This window comes from Carassius gibelio, chromosome B8 (assembly GCF_023724105.1).
Source record: "Carassius gibelio isolate Cgi1373 ecotype wild population from Czech Republic chromosome B8, carGib1.2-hapl.c, whole genome shotgun sequence".
NCBI classification, from domain to species: domain Eukaryota; kingdom Metazoa; phylum Chordata; class Actinopteri; order Cypriniformes; family Cyprinidae; genus Carassius; species Carassius gibelio.
The window spans coordinates 6,556,191-6,577,349 of NC_068403.1; the positions used below are offsets into that span (position 1 = coordinate 6,556,191).

The 21,159-nt window shown below is 35.7% G+C and overlaps 1 protein-coding gene across 1 annotated transcript in view; it reads left to right on the plus strand.

The window, feature by feature from the left end:
- Nucleotides 1-18,704, plus strand: part of tafa5l (TAFA chemokine like family member 5, like) — a 40,664-nt gene extending 21,960 nt beyond the window's left edge. The window contains exons 3-5 of the mRNA XM_052562697.1: nucleotides 262-389; nucleotides 14,719-14,766; nucleotides 17,651-18,704. Of these exons, the coding sequence (XP_052418657.1) occupies nucleotides 262-389; nucleotides 14,719-14,742 (152 nt within the window). The 3' untranslated portion in view covers nucleotides 14,743-14,766; nucleotides 17,651-18,704. The remainder of the gene's footprint in view (nucleotides 1-261; nucleotides 390-14,718; nucleotides 14,767-17,650) is intronic.
- The last annotated feature ends 2,455 nt before the right edge of the window (nucleotides 18,705-21,159 follow it).

The window sequence follows — 21,159 nt, forward strand, 5'->3', positions numbered from 1 at the left end:
TGATCAAATGTGTCCAAAAAATATATTTTCTAAAATGAAGCCCACATTATATATACATTTACATAACACTATAATATATATATATATATATATATATATATATATATATATATATATATATATATATATATATATATATATATATGTATATGTACACCTTGTGCAATTTGACCATAAGTTGCACATTTGATGTGCAAAGTGAGTTTATATGGATTTAATCAATACTGAACTGAAATGAAATTTATTTAATGTTTTTTGTAGCCCGGATAGTGAAAAGCAAGCAGTGGTGTGAGATGTCCCCATGTTCAGAGGGTGAGATCTGTGGACTACTCTTCAATCGCTCCGGATGGACCTGCACCAAAGACGGCGGACGCATTAAAACCGTCACGGTGAGACACGTTCTAAATATCTGTAACATTTGATTTAATCACTTAGTTGACGCAATGTTACATCATTCACACCACCTGTGTTTCATCTCACGTTCTAATGACTTACATTAACCAACATTATACTTTATATAATGCTTAGTAGATCATTAGTTAATGAGCATACATATATATATATATATATATATATATATATATATATATATATATATATATATATATATATATATATATATATATACTGTAGAAACCTCATTAGAGATTTTAAATATTCATGTATATTTCTATTTTAACGTATTGTACATCAGCAGCTGATCTGTATAGCAGTATGTAATGTTTTCTCATTATGTATTAATGAAAGTTATTATGCAAGGGTTAATGTAGAGTCAGTCTATCATTATTGCGAAATAAACCCTGACGGGGTGATCAGGACCGCAAAGCGACATGTAGGGGGTCTTATATCACCCTGAACGTGTTTACTTTGGGATAATTACCATCTGACTGTACAGTATTTTATGTAAATGGACATTTGAGTTGTAATTATTTGATTATGTGAGAAGAAAGACACCTCAGAGTGATGTGAGAGACATAAAACTAGTGTAGTGAATTGGTAGCCTGAGACCACAGTCAATTATAGTTTAATGGTTCTTATGGTACAATAATAAATGACAGAATGCAGCAACTGACCAATCAGAATGTAGTCCACAGTATAGTGTACTAAAAAGTAATGCATCCTTTTTGCCACAGGTTGATTTGACTAACTCCACCCATCATTGCTCAATTATTTTACCTTTGGTATAATAGAATGAGACTTCTTTTTAGACTTTGTTAGAATAGCATCTATAACTATTTGCATTTTTGTGCAAATAAGATTATTTCTTGGTGCAAACAGCTCCTTTTTCTAAACCCTTGTTGTCTTCAACTCATTTTTATCAAAGAAAAATTTTAGGATTGAAGACTTTGTGATATGTTTGTCACAAATTATCTACAAAAAGCACATTATTTAGTAAGTTTCCACAATAATGCATTAAATAAAGTGACACTTAAAAATCTTAACCTTGTTACAGTGCATTTATTTCATATATTATTCAAATAAATGCTATTCTTTTGAATGCTATTTTTTTTTAACTCATGGTTAAAAAAAAAAAAAAAACTAAATAGCACAACTGTAGATAATAACTAGAAATGTTTCTTGAGCACCAAATCAGCCTATTAGAATTATATCTGAAGGATCATGTGACACTGAAGACTGGCGTAATGATGATGGAAATTCAGCTTTGCATCACGAATAATTTACATTTTAATAAATTGCATTTTAGTTATTTAGTTTGAACTGTCATGTTCATTTAGTGAAAATAGCATGTGCCTAAATAGTATTACCATATATTTCATAAGAAGACTTCCCTATATCAGTATCAGCCATTCTTTGCAGTTTTATTTTGTGCATCTGGCATGAATTAGAATTAGAATTTAGAGTCAAATTGGATTGCAGTGTCAGAAAAGTGTAGAGGATGAAAAATGATACCCTGACAGACCCCTTGTGTTAGTGGCTGTACAGGAGATGCACTGAGCTCTGATGGGATTCTTTGTTTGTAATGCGTTGCTACATCACAGCCATAAGTGCTGAGCTCAGGGCCGTGAGCTTCGGGTCATGCTGACCCTGCAGGCTCCTGCCCCATAATGTCTTGAGTCACTCTGTTTTTTGAGTTGCTTTGCACAAAATGACAAGGAGCAATTATGCTGAATTAGAGGGTGTTTTTGAAAAAAAAAAAAAGTGATATAGAGAAAACGAGGCTGCATATTAAACGAGTGTGGCTCTGCTGGGGTTAGAGGGGTTATGCCATTCAGCCAGAGTAGCTGAAATCATTCATGTGTTACAAAGGGCTTGAGTGTTCACGGCTTTGTGCATATTTATGACTTGATTTGCAGCATCCGCATGCATGCCTTTACTTTTTTGTGTTTGCATGCTAATTTAAAGTCAACATAGACTGAAAATGTACCCTGTTTACTTTTATTGTGCATGATTCAACAGTGCACTTCATTTTCGTGAAATAAAATAAACATTCATTTATTTTATTCAACTAGTTGACAAGACAACATTCTTTTTTTTAATATAAAAAATTAAAAAATTAAAAAAAAGAAATAGCTGAAATATACTCACACTCAGGCCATCCAAGATCTAGATGAGTGTTTCTTCATTTGAACAGATTTAGAGAAATGTAGCATTACATCACTTGCTCACCAATGGACCCTCTGCAGTGAATGGGTGCCGTCAGAATGAAAGTTCATACAGCTGCGAAAAACATATAACCCACAAGTAATCCTTATCACTTCATCCCATCAGTTAATATCTAGTGAATCGAAGAGCTGTGTGTTTATAATAAATCCATCAAGACATTATAATAGCCAAAATACTAATCTGTAATAATACTTCTTTCAGTATTATTGTTGTCCTCTCAAATGAAAATCCCCCAACACATTTGTTTAGAACTGTTTTGGGCCATTTTGGCTTTTAAACAGTGCTTGATATGTGCATATTTCTCTACAGATTCAGATAAGAGGTCTTTTTCACCAGAGAAGCAATTTTATGGACAGGGGACTTATTATTTTACTCAAGGCCTATCTGGGAGATACTCTTTCTTTTGTGTGTTCTTTCTGTACAAATTTTATGTTTTGATCGAGCACCACATGAAAAGGAAATATTTTACACAAAGGTTTGATTTGCTGTAGCAACATCTACAAGTCAAATTTTTGCTGCTATGTTATCAAGGTAACATTCGTGTTCATAATGAGTGGCAGTGATTTATGTCATGTATCGTTTTCTCAATATCCTCTTATAAGACGTACACTACTTGAAGTGTTCTGCCCTTGGAAATGAGGCGGCTGTAATGATGCTCACTTTCCAGTGGAATTTACCCTCCCTCTTTCTTACCATCTTTCTTGTGTGTGTGTGTGTGTGTGTGTGTGTGTCTCAGCTCACTAACACTTGTGCATTGGTTAGTGTGTGTGTATGTGGTTGTGTAGGCATGTGTGTGTGTCTAATCTGTGTGTGTGTCTGTGCCCGCAGCCTTGTGTCTCTCAGCCTGGGGCAGCTGCCGCAGATTTCATGCCCCTGTTTCCTGCACCATATAATCTAGTCTGACAGCAGAGAGGAGTTTGCATGGGAGTTGTTTACTTATATGAGTGTGTGTTGAGTTGAAATGTGTCTGTGTGTATGTGCAGATGTTTACGTCTGTCTATGATTATGGATAAGTGTCCATTTGCGCGTGATTGCATTTAGGGTGTACGTGTGTGAGAGAGAGAGAGAGAGCGCGTGTGTATCCTTTCAAAATGACTCTCTTTATGGTGGACTGAATGCTACTGTGTTACAGTGTCAGCCGAGCCAGTTTTCGGCAGATTTGTGACAGCTATTCTTAGGTGGAGAAGGATATAGATATGCTTCTGGAAAAGTGTTATGGCCGTTATTGTCCAGCAGGAAATTAGGTAGATTGTATGATTACCAAGTGAAGGAGATGGTTCATAAATCAGAGGATGTGGAATAAAAGGGGTGTGCTTCCTAAAAAAAACAGTGGAAGAGGAAATGTAGTCGCAGTTGCTGACCTATTTGGGTTTTTCAATGGCTGATGGTGATCTAGAAAGCAGTGTATTTGCTGATATATTCGTTAAATGTTTTAACACGTATAGTATCATATTTGATATGTGAATTTATAAGGCCTCCAAATTATCAAAAGAAAACCTGTTGTACACTATCATGTCTTCTGTCAACTGATTGATTTTTTTGTACTCTTTTAGTAAGAAAACGCCTTTTTCGTATCATTCTAGACACGTAGCACATGTTAGCTATAAAATCTATAATATTTAAAAATAAATGCCAGAATAGCCATTATATTTTTATTAATATTTAAAGATAAACAGTTGCTGAACTGAAACAACTTAGGTTGAATTGATTATCCATACATTTTATATTTTAGAAAAAATAATGTTAAAATTGATCAAATATTATATATCAGGCTTTTTTCCACTTCAATAATCATTTTATTGTATGTTTCATAGGACAATAAAACATAATACAGAGTTTTGGTCATAAAACTAAATCAAGATACAACAGAAATTTATCTGTTATAAAATCTCATTAATTTACACTACAACGTGTTCGAGTTTAATCTTAATTTAACAGTACCAAATTTCATATTTCTGTTCATTTTGGGCCAAATTTTACCTGTTTTTTCTCTCCTCAGGTATGATCTCCTTAACTAAATGAGTTGTAAAGCCTGTTGTACCAAATATGATACAAACCATAAAACACATAGGCCTATGAAAACTGTTTTTTCTGACTGTTGTTTGATATAACAGTTAATAATGAATCAAAGAGATGTACAGAAGATTGACTCAGAATACACAAACCAGTCTTCAATAGTGGTCAGGACATTGTCAAGAGGTGTTGTATCACAGTAAAGGGGTTTATTTTGTGCTGAAGACCAGCCGACTGTAGATTATTTCACTTATTACATGCCTGCTTACCAAATAAATAAAAAAGGGGGACGTGAAATATTGATTTGAGTTTTATTTTTTTATTATGTGAGAAGAAAAAGACCACGAAGTGGTTTGAGAAAAATGAATCTAGCACAGCTATGTAGGAAATTGGTTGCTTGTAATATCTGGAGAAAGCTATCCATTAGCATTGCCATTCATCTCAATGGCAGCTGTGCGGCAAAACTACAAGTCTATTTCATAGCTTTCCAAAAAAGTTCAACTTGTAAAACAACTATATTATATTGAAATATTATCCTTTTTTTTCTTTTCCGTCAGAATACACAGCTTATTTTGAATTGCTGTCATTCTAACCAGCCGAACCTACAGTAATCTGTCATGATTGGCCAATCAGAATTAAATATTCACTACATTTTATGACTCTTCTGTTGGCAGACTTTCTAAGCTTTCATAGCAACTACTCATAAATCTAGTCAACATATGCGTGTATGTCACAGATTGCAGTGGGACTGAATCTGTGCATGTTGCAATTTATAACAACATTGCGTTGCGTTTGTGTAACAGAATTGCCGTATTCATGCAAAGATGAAAACCCAATAGCAAATGCATCATGGAGTGGCAAAATCACAGCAACAGACGGTGCAAAAAGCACAGAGTGCAGTGTTTCGTAGGCTTGAGTCCAAAAAATGTGTGCAAACAGAGGGTGTTTATGTCTTTTATATGTGCGTTCACATGCTTCGCACCTGCAACTTTCCTATATTCAGCCCTCCCAGTGTGCAGGGGATTCAGACAGAGCCAGGTTCTGACCCGCTAATGGAGTTAGCATATGCAGCACGCTGAATCCCTGCCAGGCATTAATACAGATCACTCACGAGGGCCCCTAAACACGCTGGCCATTTGTCTTCACTAGTGAACTGCTGAAAGGTTCAAATTGCCATAGTCTCGAGAGCCCACTGCTTTGGCATGACATGCGCTGTGGAGATATTCACAGAGATGGATATGAGTAGGAATCAAAGAGAACGAGAGTGCGAATACTTGGCGAAGCTGGGGAGAAGGGCTTGAGAGTGGGTGGGCAGATTGTGAACTCTGTCCAGTTACAAACCTCTGAGTCATGCTGTCATGTCGTTTATAGTGCCTGTGAAAACATAATGCTCTTGCAGGAACCAGGAAGTTCCCAAGGAACCTTCACGGATGTTTTCGCAATGTGGTTTTCTCTGTCAGCTTTTATTTAGCTTCTCTGCATGAGCGAAGATTTGGTTAAAGATAACATGCAATTAAAATCAAAGCTGTTTACTCTATTAAGGAAAAAAATATCTGTCCTCGTTAACTCACCGTCTTGTCCTCGCAAACCTGTAAAGATGATAGTTTGAAGAATACTGCTAACAAAACAGTTACCTTTGACTTCCATTGAATGAATGGGAAAACACATTTCTCAAAATATTATTTTGTGTTTCATAGAAGAAGAATGTAGGTCACACAGGTTTGGAATGACTTGAAACCGAAATCATGACAGAATTTCCATACTTTGGATTTTGAATGCATGTTCCTGGACTGTTGTGAATAATGCATTTTATTAAAGAATAATTAATTTTTATTTTATAACAAGAACAAAATAATCTTTGATCTACATATCTTCATCTGACATCATTTTTCTGACAAAAAGCCAAATAGCTATTTTGACTGATTTTAAAAAGATGCCACAGGTAGTGAAATTTGACAGAAAGAGGAATTTCTGAAATTCAACACAGGCATTTCATTTATTAAATGTATCAAATGTTGTTTAATAAGATTAAATAAAATGCAATCATGAAATAATTTATTAAATAATAAATATTTAAACTACAGTAAACAAAAAATATAGGTAGCATTTCATTTATCATCTATTTAATCTATATTAATTATATTTCTGTTTATCATTTTATTGTTCTGTCAATCCTTTTTAAATTCAAATTTCAGTCCAAGTTATGATTTAGATTTTTTTTCAGTTTGGGTTCATTTTAATCTACTATTTAAATTTGAATTGCTATTCTGCATTGTGTCTGGTACTTCAACTTTAATTCAAATTCAGTAATTTAACTGGAATTATAAAAGACGTTCCCAATTGAGTTTCCAATGTTGCACAACCCGGATGTGCAAACGTAGAATTAAGATACAATAACATGGTTTCTTAAAATGAAATTTTCTGCAAAATACAGACAATTTTACATTGCAGTTTCCCCAGCTGGTTTATAACATGAACCCTCATTCTAGAAAGTTTTTTCTCACTTCCGTGGCATTATTTTCCTGTTCTTTCATCTTCTTTATTTTTTGTAGTTTCTGTAATGCTGCTTTAAAACAAAATTATATTGAAAGAAATGTATATTTTAGTGAGCACCAAAAAGAAAGTGAATTCCCATCCAAATGTGCAAGCTTCTCTGTCTGTGATTTTGACGGCGTGTCTCTCTCTGTCTTAATCTGTCTCTCCCCTCGGTTTCTTGTGGGTAATAGCATTGTCACTGCACAGTCATCATTACCCAGAGACAGGATGAAGGAGACGTATAGAGGGAGGGAACGAGCGATGGAGCGGTGCGGAGGAGCGAGGCGATTGTTTTCAGCCAGCCGTTGTATCTGGAAGGGGCCGTCTCAGTGAGATCGGCTGCGACAGGGTCAAAGCAAACACGGCGTCTCATCCACGAGCCGTCTTCCCTCCCTCCTCCTGATCGCTTTCCACTCACGTCCGCCTCCGTTTGCTCACGCCTGCACTGTTAGAGCCCACTAAATATCTGACACACTGGAGAATTGGCAATCCTTTGAGAGTCTGTACCCTTTTCAACCTCTCCCCTCTTCTTTTTATTGAATACATTTATGGAGCGGAGCGCGTGGCGCAGCGGGTCGCCTGATTTGATTCTGCTTCGCCTCGTCCGTGGGGAGGAGGGCATACAAATTCAGCTCCGTGGGTCCTCAAAGGGGCCTGTGTGACACAGTGGTGTGTGCCTTTATTCATAATTGAGAGAAATACATTAGTCGAGTGCCAGCGTGGGGTGTTTTTTGTAATTGAAGTGGCAAGGTGTTAGCAAAAAAGAAACACCCTTACTCTGAGCAGAGTGATGCTTGGAAATCTATCTAACTTGTTATCTGTCATTGCAGGCTGTGGTTTTTATAAAGCCCAGCACTGATACGGTTTTGATCCTTATGATATAATTAAATTCACAAATCCAATTTTTTATTGTTAGCATGCTCGTTTTGCATTCAGCCCTTGTGATGAAAGGCTAATTTAGTTTTTTTTTTTTGTTATTGTTGTTTTAGTTCTTCACCTGTTCAGTTGTGCATAATCACTGAATAATTAACTGAAAGCTCATGATTCTTTGTCAACAAACTTCAAACAGCACTTCAAAAAGTAACCGAAAAAGAGAGACTATACTTTTTCTTTTAATTTTTTTCTCAGACTTGCTTGAGATGACTTTTTGAATTTTGGGAATTAAATCTCATTAAGTCTTAAAATTGATGATGATTATCAGTGTTCTTTATGCAGTCATAGACATTTTTATAAGAACAAAGGGTGTTTTACTGTATATTAGAAGTGCTTTAGCATAATATAGAAAGCTACGTTTTCTACCTTATTTTATAAAGATAATCGATTTTGAAGCATTATGAAAAGTTCAGTTGCTATTTGAGTCATCTTTCTTTCGAGTAAACTAAAATATAAATTCATAAATGTTTATAGTGAGACATTTGTAACCTGAAACTTCAAAATAAGATGATTCTTCCAGGAAAAATAAAGCAATAGTTCCAGATCATTTTTATTTATTTATTTATTTATTTTATTTTTTGTTGAACACAAAAAGAAGAATGAAGAATTTTGGTTACCATTGATTTAAAATTCATGAAAAAAACTTCACCCCCCCGTCCCCCCCAAAAAAGCAAGACTTGTTTGTATGTTTAATATAACTTTATCTTACTGCACTGGCAGATTTTTTTCACTTGTTTATATGTAAATCACATGGAAAACCTGCCAATGTTGAAGAACTGATGCAATGTTATTTGATCGTTATTGATAAAATGCTTTGAATGTCAAATACAAACCCTAAATATATTTATTGTTGCTTTATACATATATTCGAATTATTGTCAAGTTACTCATTAAGTCAAATAAATCATACAAACTTGGTATATCAGGACAAAAAGTGTAGGCTTATATCTGCGATGTCAAAACACAGGTTTGATTGAAAAGCTCTGAACACATCCATGCGTTTAAATTATGTATTTGGTGCTCTAGAGATCGTTACGAGTAATTGACTTATCAAAGCTGCCTCTAATCAATATCAAAATGTTTCAGTTTATTTCCGAGCAGAGAGAATGAGTGCAGCACAACACTGGCAATTACATCTAAATTTGCCATTTCTGGTCGTTTAGCTGGTCGACAGAGACAGATTGCCTTGTTAAAGTGTGAGTGAATTAAACACGCGTTCTGTTCTTTGAGTTTTCTTAGCACGCATCGTTTCTTGATTTCATAAAGCTCTCCTCCTCCACCGCCTCTCCCTCTTGAAATGATTCTTTTATGTTTTTGGCCTCCTCTCTTTCGCGTTAGAAGCCCCTCTCAGCCAGCCGCCCCATCACTTAGACCACGTTTAGGCTATTTTCCATCTGAAGGATTGCCAGGGTATCTTTGAACTATCGCTTTTGCATCCCACATGCAGCGCTTCACATTTCCCTGAGGAATATTTCGGAGATGTTTGCTGCGGGTCTATCAGGCCGTGATCAGAGGATGTCTCATATTGTCCTTCTTCTTTGAGGCCCCCGCTACCATTTGGCTTGTTTTTTTTAGTTTTTTGAAGATGTATTAGCATACCGTGACTAGAGACTACGCTCTTCTACTACAGGATAACCAACAGGATGAAAAATTGATTTAAAACATCTTCCAAAGAAGGTGCTTTCAATAATGCATTTTTAGTGATTGAGACTGTGGTATTTCAAAGAATTCGAATACCAAGAGTGAACGCATGCAAATGCAATGGGAATCTAGATTTATTTCTTCTTTAAAGACTCTTTATAGTTCATGCATGTATATAAATCTGTTAATTTATTAATTCCTTTATTCATTCTATTAACACCCTTTGTCATGGGAGCCCTGCATCGAGCAGAGAGCAAAAGAGAAAACACATGAAAGCCAGACAAACACTCTCACTACATTATGACCCGAGCTCCCACAGGCAGCTTGAAAAGCGCATATCACACCAGGGGATCTGGCTTATTTTTATATTAATTTCATTGAGATGCTTGATAAAGCTTGATAAATGTCTTCTAACTATTCGCTGACTCGCGTTTAGTAGTCATTTTCAAAGGCTACTCCATCAATATACGCTATATTACCCATCAGGTTCGTCCCTGCAGTTTGCCAGTGATTTATAATTGCCTTAATTGCTCCTCTCGCAGCCACTGAAGGAGATTAATCAATCCTTAAATTCAAAATCCAGCCGAGGCCAGTCGGAGAAACAGCCCTCGCCGCCTCCCGCAAAAGGGCGCGTATTGCTTCTAATTCATAGCCGTGCCTGCTGTTACCGTGGAAATGGAGACTAACATGAGTGTGTTAATGCACGTCTCCCATGGTTACAAAATCACTAATCCCTGCCTAAACGGCATGAGGTTGAACGGCCGTACTCTTCCAAATGCCCGTCTCACACATCAAGTCTAAGGAGCATATGTACAGTAGAACTGGAGAGAAATTGAAATGCAATGCCTAGAATTGTGCTATCACATGGTAAATTGCATAAATATGTATTTTGAATGCACAGTGGTATGTTTGGGAATGAAAATAATACCTAGATTAATAAAGGCACTGAATGAAATGAAAATGTTGCTCGTTATTAGTTCATCATACCCAATTCATTATCTAACTGAGCCTTATATGTCACCAGATTAGCATTTTTTACAATACTAATCTGATTGTTATGTAATATTTGTTCATTTTTTTTGAGTACTAGATCAACCAAAAATGGAAATCATGTCATTATTTACTAATGCACGTTATTTCAGAGCTGCATGACCTGTAGGAAGATATATTGAAAAAGTATGGGTTTTTGTCCATACAGTGGAAGTCAGTGAGGACCCGGTTGATATTCATTTATGGAGTCAAAACAAAAATACATTTATTCTTTTGTGTCCTTCAGAAGAAAGAAGGTCATAATGATTATAGAAAGATTACAGAATTTTCACTTTCTGTTGAACTATTGCTATAAGAAGTAATTGTATGATTAACATTTTGTAATGAATTTATATGTTTTCTGTAAAGGACCATTCAAAAGTCTGTAATTAGCAGAAAGAAATACATGCAACAGAATGTGTGAAGAAAGCCTTGTCGCTTCCTTAAGTTATCTAGTTCCATCGCTAGCGTATTTTTTTGCGAGGATGGGATGGGGCTGTTTGTAAAAGATAACAGAGCTGTATTTACTCTTTTAGAGAGTAAATAGTGTTGCTGTTAATAATATTGTTTCCGTTAAGCACTTTTTGCCTCCTGCGACGCTAGCACCTGGAGCTGTAGCATCATTTGCGCTAATGATAGCTAATCCGCTCAATTAGCAAAGTACACATTTGTAATCTGGGCCTCTCTGCTAGCAGGCAAGTTTACATACTCTTCATCTTCCTCTTGCAGACTAATGCCCTACGACATTCACAGTACCGTGGCGGCACACAATCCCCTGTGGTAACGCGCTAACAGAGGAGCTGTTTCAGCCGATTGTTTGCAGACACAAGAAATGGCTCCACGTCCCTGTCGCTCGCTCTCTCACTCACTCACTCTCATTCTGCCTCCTTCCTACTTTACCACAGGAGACTGCATTCACCTTTTTAGCCCATTAATTAGCATGAACAGTTAATAGTGCCTCCTACAATGGCTGCTTCAGCAGTTTTTCCTCAGAGTTGGTGTCACCAAATCAATATCAAGTCAGGCATAAAGCACTAGACAATCTCAGTTGTAAGAAGCAGGCCTATGCGGTCATGGTTGCTTTTCTTACTGATTTTTCTGTTAGAAGCAAGCCATCCCTGCACCAATATGCATAATGTGGTGTGATTTTTCTGCACTTTATGATCGTCACATTCATGTTTAGATAGTATGATATGACATCAGTGAGATCAGATTTTTGTCACGACTGACAGCGTTGACATTCATTTTTAAAAGTGCAAAAATTGTGCTTCGTAAGTAAAAATCCCATTGGTTTTCTCCATAATCTAATTGATTGTGAGCTATAAGTTATAAACCTTTGAAGACCAACCTACTTTGAGTTATAAGGTTGTCAGTAGATGGTATTTGCTTTTGCTTAAACCAACAGCCTGCATTATTTCAACTTATTTTTTTTTTCATAATTGTGTAGAATTTCTAAACTACATTACCCATGATTCTGCAGAGAATATTTTGGCATAATATATAGTAGGAACGTTTTCAATTTCGTACACAGCAATAGAGTAACTTTCCTTAAGCTCTCAAATGTCTTTAATATTTTTATGCATAATATGCATATTTTGCAATAGACAACATATATCCACTCTATTTTACATAATCATAAATCAATTGTTTTGTCTTTCATCACTGTTTTTAGTTTGTCATTCATAATGTTGCATTGCTTTGTTGTTATTTCCCTCATTAAACAATATTTACAAATATATTTTTGTTTCAAATCCGAATTTGGGTAACACTGTAAATTAGAGAACACTATTCACTATTAACCAGTTCGTCAATACTTGCATATTGGCTGTTTATAACTTATAAAGCACATATTAGTGCTATCAATAATAACAATATTCTACACACAGTAAATTAAGAGTTTATTGAAGGAAAACTCTATGTGTTTTCTAAACTAAAGTGTTTCCAAAAAGTGGCTGGCTGAAAAAGGGATTTTTTGGCGTAACCAAGGTCATTTATTTTTGTTTTATTGTTTATTTTATTTATAAAATGAACTGACGAATGCATAAAAAAAACAATAACTTAATAAAAAAAGCACAATCGTAAAGTCCTGTAGGGATCTTAATGAGCAATGTATTTATCTTGCATATCATGCAGACAGGATAATTCTACCAATTGGACTTATAGTTCTTCAACAAACATTGGAGGACTGTGGCTCAAACTTTCAGACACTTCATCTGGGGCCGAGATTCATCGCCAATTAACCCTCTGTCGATCACGTCACAGCAAGCAATCAAAGATAATTCCCGAAGTTTGTCTCAGACTGCAAAACTGGCAAAAACCATATACAGACTGTGGCAAAAAACCATATACAATAGCTCACAGAGCTTACATGATAACGCTCTCAGAATTCCCCTCACATCTCCAGGAGAGAGAAGAATGTGTCTAGGATCTTGAAAAGGAGAAATTGGAAAAAATATAATCAAAAAGCTTGCAGCTAGTTGCAGGATTGTCTTGTTTGCTTTCGCTGTTCCTGTTGTTTTCATTTAACAATTCAGCATGAGTGCTTAGCATTTAGATGACATGTTTGAGGAGAGGCGCAGCTGATCAGATGCACTGCGTGAAGGGTTTCACAGATAGCGCCAGACTTCCAGGGCGGAGAGGCATACGGGCAGGCGGGCACTGGAAAAAGCAGCTCTACCCATAGAATCACGGGCACTGCCAACATCATTGTGAATGACACGGTGACGAGCCAATCAGCACGGGTGCCAACGAACGGCTTAGAGAGACTTCTGCATGCCAATGAGTGTAGCAGGTCCAACATCCATGAGCTTGCCAATGAAGGGCTTGAAGTCTTGAGGGGTTAAGAGGTTTTTATAAACATTGAATGAGCAAGTGGAAAGTTGGAAGTTTCTTTAACTTGATCTGAGAGCCCTGTGAAGGGCAGAATACAGGGCCGGCTAATTTGAGGAGCTTTGAGAATATAAACCGGACCGCAGAGGACCTGAATTAGCAACGTTAGCAGAGTTGAGTGTGTTACAGACAAGCAGGCTGGGCAGCAACTAACTAAAACAGACACACTGTAACCATACTGTATCTTTTAGCAGGAACTATTATTTATTCATTTAATGTAATTTAGGAAGGTCTTTTGTGGGTCATACTCAAACATAGAGTTTTCTGACTTACAGAAATGTATTAATTATGTTTTTTATTTATTTTTATTTTATTTATTTATTAACATGTTGAAACTGATGCTAATTATTAATGATAAATAATTTTATTTCTCAAATTCATTTTCAATGTATGATCTTATTTCATTTTAACAAATTTATTCTACTATTTAAATGTATTGTTTTTTATATTTGTATTTTTTATTAAACTTCTTAAGATTACTATTTTTGTATCATTCTTTGAATTACCACTGTGTGTGAAATGTCCTATATAAAATGACCTTGCCTATAATCTCAAAACGCATACCACTGATCAATAACATAATACATGTATTAAAAAAATAATAAACAATTAAAGGAACCAACAATTCAATTGTTTACGTTAACAATTAATCATAATTTGAAAATAAAAATGGTGGAAAAATCACAGTTTGCACATTTGAATGGCCTCTTTACTCTGAACTTTAACCTTGGGAAGATTTTCCACACAATCTCTAGTGTTTTGCATTGCAATACTTATTTTGTATTTTTAAGAAAAAAACAATTGAAAAAAAAAAAGATTGGTTATTGACAAATTGAAATGTGTTTATAGTTGAATCAATTTCACATTATTTAATAAACGGTTATGTTATGTTATAGAATGATGCTATTTGTATGGAGTTTCTCAACCGCCTGAAATCTTTTGCATGACTGTAAAGTCAATGGATGTATTTTTCATGTTACTTAGTAGAATTTAGCTATATAATATATATATATTTATATATTTATTCATTTCATTTTATTTCTTTTTTTACAGCCTCTGCCCAAGGAGCCGTCCTAAAGGAGTTCAGATTGCCGTGAGGAGGTGAGTGGTGCTTCAGTAAGATTATCTCTTATCTTGCTTTGTTTGCTTTTCATTAGTAAGCCATCATTATCTCGAAATCTTATATGCAAAGACGGCAATCATCCAGAGCGGGTCCGAAGCAGAATGGAGACAAAACACTGCAACCTACAAGAGTTGTATCACAGCGTTGGCTTTAAAGCAACATGACAGATACAGAGCACAGGTACAGAGGTGGAATAAAGTAGAGCAGAAATCGAGTGGAAATCTTATCATTTATCCAGCCAATTGTGCCCCGCCGGTGCTGATGAAGTTGTGTTAAGAGTGACGCACCTGATCAGCGGAAGGGCTAAAGCTGGATTAGAGGGCAGCTGGGGGCTCTGGTTTTTGCAGCGGATCGAGAGATGAAGGGAGAAGATGATGTTGTGGGACGTGAGCTGAAACCCAAAATCCCTCGTGTTCTGCCTCAGTAGTGATTGCAGATGGCACATTGGTAGCAAAGAAGGAGATACGGTTATATTTAACAAGATATATTTACATGCCAGCTGTTGTTTGTCTTTCCGTCATGCTTCTAGCGATTCCCATTGAGTGTGCATGGCTTGGGAAAGACTGTAGTTTTGCAGTGCAGAAGGGTAATATGAGTACAGGAATTAGCATAAATGTATGTTAATCCTTGAGGCAATTAGCACCTGTCAGTTTCGCAGCAATAGCTTTCCAGTCTTTTCATTACATGGCAAAATAATATGCTGAATATTGCTCTAAAACCGCCACCAACCTCGTTTTTCCTTTGTTGAAAAGTGTCCTTTGGGAAACAATGCCTTTTCACGTCAGTGTTATTCCAACAGCCAGAGCTATATTTGAGTTGCACATGCCTTTATTTCTGAGAAAAGCACTTTATTAAAAAGCTAGTCATGAGGGAAGACTTTTTATTGAAAAGCTCTATTATAAAAGGGTCCAGAGTGAGCACTTAAGGAACATCTCAGAGGGAAGCTGTTGTGTAAGACTTCTGGGGAGGATTGTAGGCTTTATGGCTCCGCGGTGGTTCTAGGAAATGAAATTCTGTATGGCGATTCTGGTTCATGCCAGTGTTATCAACATTTCCAGCATGTTGCTTCCTTTTCCCCTTAAAAGAATGCCGTGTGTATCGCATGCAATCACGGAGAGATGGAGAAACGGCGAAGAGGGATCGCCATAAATATTTACTTAGAGAGGAACTGGAATGTACGAAATTGTGTTCTGATTACATTGATGTGCATTAAAAATGTATTCGAGTAACTTGGAGGAATATCTGATTTACATATCCCAGTAGCTTTAACTCAATGGTTCCCAAATTTACTGCTGTAAAAATTAGATAATTGCATAATGTTTTCAATTTACCTATTAAATTATGGCTGATGTTACTGTGTTTTGATAATTGACTGAATACTTAGCTTAGTGGAGATAAATATGCAGTCGGTTGGCACACAAAACACTAAAAGCCTGTTCCCTTTATGAAAATTATTTTTGGAAAAGAGATTTATCCTATATAATGGTCTTAAAAATAATACTTTAACTGATCAATTTTTAGAGTGAATTAATTGTTTATGCTCTTCCATAAACTTTTCTTTAGCTAAAACATGGCACTTGCAACGCCAGGAACATTTTTTAGTTTCCCAGACATTGAGTGAATTGATTATATGTATGCAATATCTAGAATGCATTCATTCAATGCATCTGCTAAATTCATAAAAGTGTCTTCAGTATTATTGATGTATACTGTAAAAATTGCTTGTAAACTATAGTGATCATACAAAATGCTAATGCAGAATCTAATGACCAAGTCAATTTCTAGAATTTGTTTTTAGTAAAACTTGTCTAAAAGAAAACTTCTCCTTGAAGAATTAGACTTTTGTTGATTTAAGACTCAGATACTGTGTTTTTTTTCTTCCAAATTTAATTGGGACTTGAGATTAAGCCTCAGACTCAAATTCACTTTAAAAATAACTTGGCAGCCATTACTTGAACTCAAATTAATTTAATTTATCTATTTATTAAATTATATGATATTCAGCTTTTTAAAGTCGGTTTAATATAATTTAAGTTGAAATGAATTGTGCAGCCATGCTTAAAAAATGAAGGCACAGCAACTGAACGTTTTAATTGCAATAGGTGGAATTCTTTTTTTCACAGTGTTTGTAATTGAATTTAGTAAAAAATAAAGTAAAAAAAAATTTTAAGTATTTTTAATGAACTGGCATAACAGATTCTTCAGTGAATCATTGTCAATCAACTCACTGGTCAAAAAGTGTGCGAACCCTTAACAGAGAGAGTGTGAGATTTTCTATGCAGAATATCACAACTGCTTTCGAAACAAAGCACAAAAGAGAGCTTAATTATGCACTTTGATTAAAACAGAGAAGAGAACTGTACTAAACCATGATTGTATTTAAAATAACTGAATATCTTAGCAGGACACCAGCTCGGAGGAAACAATGCTGATTAGTGCACAGGCGATGTGCATTTACATATTCCATTTTAATTCTCTAAATGCGAATTAACACTCAGACAGACAACGGGTGGCATAATTTTCCCTTTAAAAACTTAATGGTGCCGCAAGACAAATTTAGCCACGTCAAAAGGCCCCCGTGTAACAAATAATCATTTCACTAAGACTTTCATGCTAAAGAACACAGGCATTCACCCTCGGCCAAAAAGCATGTGCCTTTCAAAGCAGCCGCTCTTCAGAACGCTGTCATATAAAAATCATCATTTGCTAAGTAAACACAAACAAAAGAGCCACAAGATCATCAAACATGAAAAGGCGAGGCAGGAAAAGGTAATGCATGTCATTTTTTTCTTGCCTTTGATCAGCCGCAAAATGCATTTCCCTAATGTCCCCGCCGATGGTTTTCTCTTTGTGTGTGCACAGGTTTGCTGACATTCACAGGAGCGACGCCAAACAGGAATCATCCATCAGCCCCCACACATTTGTGTCCATCCTCTCATTTTGGAGCTAAAGATATCAGCTGCCCCTCTCCCCGTCACCCTCCAACAGGAAATGGAATCTGTGCACCATGGTTGCAGTCAGTCAAGCGTCTCTACAGTTATATGCAGGTCATCGAGTCTCACAGCTGGAGACCAGCAACATTTTCAATCAAACCTTGACATAATTGAACTGTTTAAGTTTTGATTTCAAAATGCATTAGCTAGGAGAACATTTCACTTGCTTTCCATTCAGTTAAACCGTCAGAGGAGACTGTTCGTGTACCTTTCAGACTAAGATTACGTAAATTCCTCGCGAAGAGCGGCAAGGCTGTTGCATAAGACCCATCTCGAAGGACCCCAAATGCGTCTTCAGAGCAAGGACATGTCATCGATGAAAGGCCAAGGATTTGCAGACACCTATCTCTGTAGAGCTCGGGGTCTCTGTAAAAAGACATATTTTCCCATGGAATTGAGAAGCAGCAGATGACTGATGTATCCTGTAGATTTGACCTTACACGGTTTGACCATATGGATTGTGTGCTGTTGAGCTCTTTCTGAGAATGGCAATGCACTGATGCCGTCAACTCTAATCATGGCTGATTTAAAGATTAGAAAACAATGTGTGGATGTCATCTGTCCCTTCCTCTCTGGGGGCGTCTCTTTCACTCTCTGCTTTTAATGTCTGTCTCTAATGGATATATCATTTCTATCGATACTTTATTTTGACTGTAAATTGACATCTGCGATGGAGTGTTGACCTAGATAGGAAATAAAGGGTATGTTCATGTTAATGTGCACAAGGTTTTGGGGACTCTCTCTATATTGGGGGTCGTGCTGATTTGCTGCATAAAGTACCCCTCTTATGGATTTTTGAAGAATACCTTTCATGCAGTCTGTAATACAGCTCTAAGTGAATGAAAACATCATGCAAAGTTTTAAATCTGAAAGTGCACTGTGTATAAAGTTATTGTCTCTCAAAAGAAAGAGTTGACTCTGAATCATTGAAACTAGTCATTTTTTTAATGAATCCCAAGCCGTTTCATGTTGATGTCAACATGAAAGATTAGCATATTGCCAGCCCACTTGCAGACACAGGAAACGTTGGTCTGAATGAAAGCGCAAATTCATTCTTTGCCACTAGGTGCTGCATTTGGAGCAGTAAAAATAGGGGTTTCCCCCCGCTGTACACAAAGCAGCACTTTGCTCACAAACGCTGCTTTATCAGGCATTACATTCAGATAACAATATAAAAGTATTTACTGTGACTTTTGATCAATTTAGTACATTTTTACAAATTTAAAGTAAAAGATAGAAAAAAGAAACACTCACTGACCCCCAAAATTTTAAACGGTAGTTTAAATCTAAATCTTCTTTTATGAAAACATACATCTGTAAAACACTTTTGTTCTTGAAGAAAATCAAAATTAGTCAATAAAACCGTATTTTTGTCTGATCCAATCATATATTTTTTTCTTACCAAATATTCTGTTTAACTCAGAAATGCATAAAAATTAAGTTAATACTTTGTAAATCATGGTTCATGTCATCAGAAAGTGTAAATTAATCGACTTAGTAAACATTCTTATTGTGCACAATTCATTGGTACGTTAATTCACCTCCGAAACATCTTTTCTTTGATTAATGGCACTTAAATCTAAAAAAAAAAAAAAAAAAAAAATGATGGTGGTGGTGTTTTAGTTGTTTAGTAATCCTTCTAAATAGACTGCACCATCCAGCTAAAATCTACATTATTACCTTGGAATATTCAGTTGTATTTGGAAATACGTCATGATACATCACGGAAATACATGGTAGAACTTATAGTGCAAAAACAAAAATGCTGTTTCATTTTGACCTCAAATGTGTGAAAGATATTTTTTTGAGTGTGTGTTTTTGCTCTTTGTTTCCTCTAATACTGAAGCAGTCTGCTTTTCACAAATAAACCGATCTATTGTCAAGTTGGTTCTCCTCGTGGCCAGTGGAGAAGATGAATCCATATGATGGATGTAACTGGTTGCATATAGCAGCGAAGTCCTATAAGATGAAAGAGCAAAAGAATATGGTCACTTTCAGTGAACAGTAGTAATTCATCAGTCTCATGGGCTAGGCCCGGCTCCCTGAGTTGTGAATTTTAATGGTGTTTTTATGGTTCCTAATAAAGTCTGTTATGCTTCTGGCAAATATGCAGAGCACGACATCGCTCGCTTCCAATTACTGAGAAACTCAAGGAGATTCAGTGTTCATTCGTTATGGCGTATAGTTATTTAGGAATAACAGGACTATCTCTCTCTCTCTCTCTCTCTCTCTCTCTCTCTCTCTCTCTCTCTCTCTCTCTCTCTCTCTCTCTCTCGTTCTTTCTCTCATGGATTCTCTCTCTACAATGTGTATGTGGAGTACAGTGTTAGTAATTTCCCCTCCTTGCTCAAAGTGTTCTGTAACCTGTTCAGATGCACTCCAGCTTTTCCATTTCCTGCTCCTCGCTCGATCCACACTCACTGGTGAGAGAATCCAAAGGGTCAAGGTTTGGCTGGTCAGCACGGTCCAGTTTGCCCCTGTTGGTATACATTGTAGCTACACCTTCTGGTGCAAAAAGGATCATTGATAGCCATTTAGAATGCAAGTAACATTTAAATAGTAAGTATTTTGTTAACACTTTAAAGTAAGGTTCCATTTGTTAACTGTTTAATGCATTAACTAACAATACCTAACAAGCAATACATTTATTACAGTATTTATTAATCTTAGTTAACATTAGTTAATAAAATACAGCTTTTCAGTGTTCGCTCAGTTTCATTAAATAACACTAATATATGCTAATTTGGTTTTAATAATGAATTAGTAAATGTTGGAATCAACATTAGCTAGTGCATGCATTAAAAGTATTTTAAAAAAATAACTAATGTTACAGATGGAACCTTACTGTAACCATTGTTTCTTTAAATTGCACTTGTATTACAGTAGATATTTTACCAGTGCCATATATATATGTTGTCAAATGGATTTGTGAAATATTATATTTATTATATTATTTATTATATTTTTCTATGTGCTGCTTTTGATGTCATAGCTCTCATGTCTGCTTCACAGTAAAAAAATAACTTTTTTGCAAGTAGCTGATATATTAAACCTTTAAATAATATTTCATTTAATTATAGTTGCTATTTTACCAATGGCAGATATGTTACAGTATATTGTATTTGATAATATTAATAATATAATCATAATTTATATACTAATATTTATTCTTTTTTTTCTATCTGCTGCCTTTGACAGCACAGCACAAAGACAAAAAGGGAAAAGATATTTCGAGTTTTGACCTCATAATTCAGATTTTAAACCTCATAAATATTTCGGGTCATAATTGATAATTGTAACATTTTCGATTCTCAAAATTCTAGCTATATGTTCATTTATAGTGAATTAATTTCTCATAAAATTAACACTACTTTTATT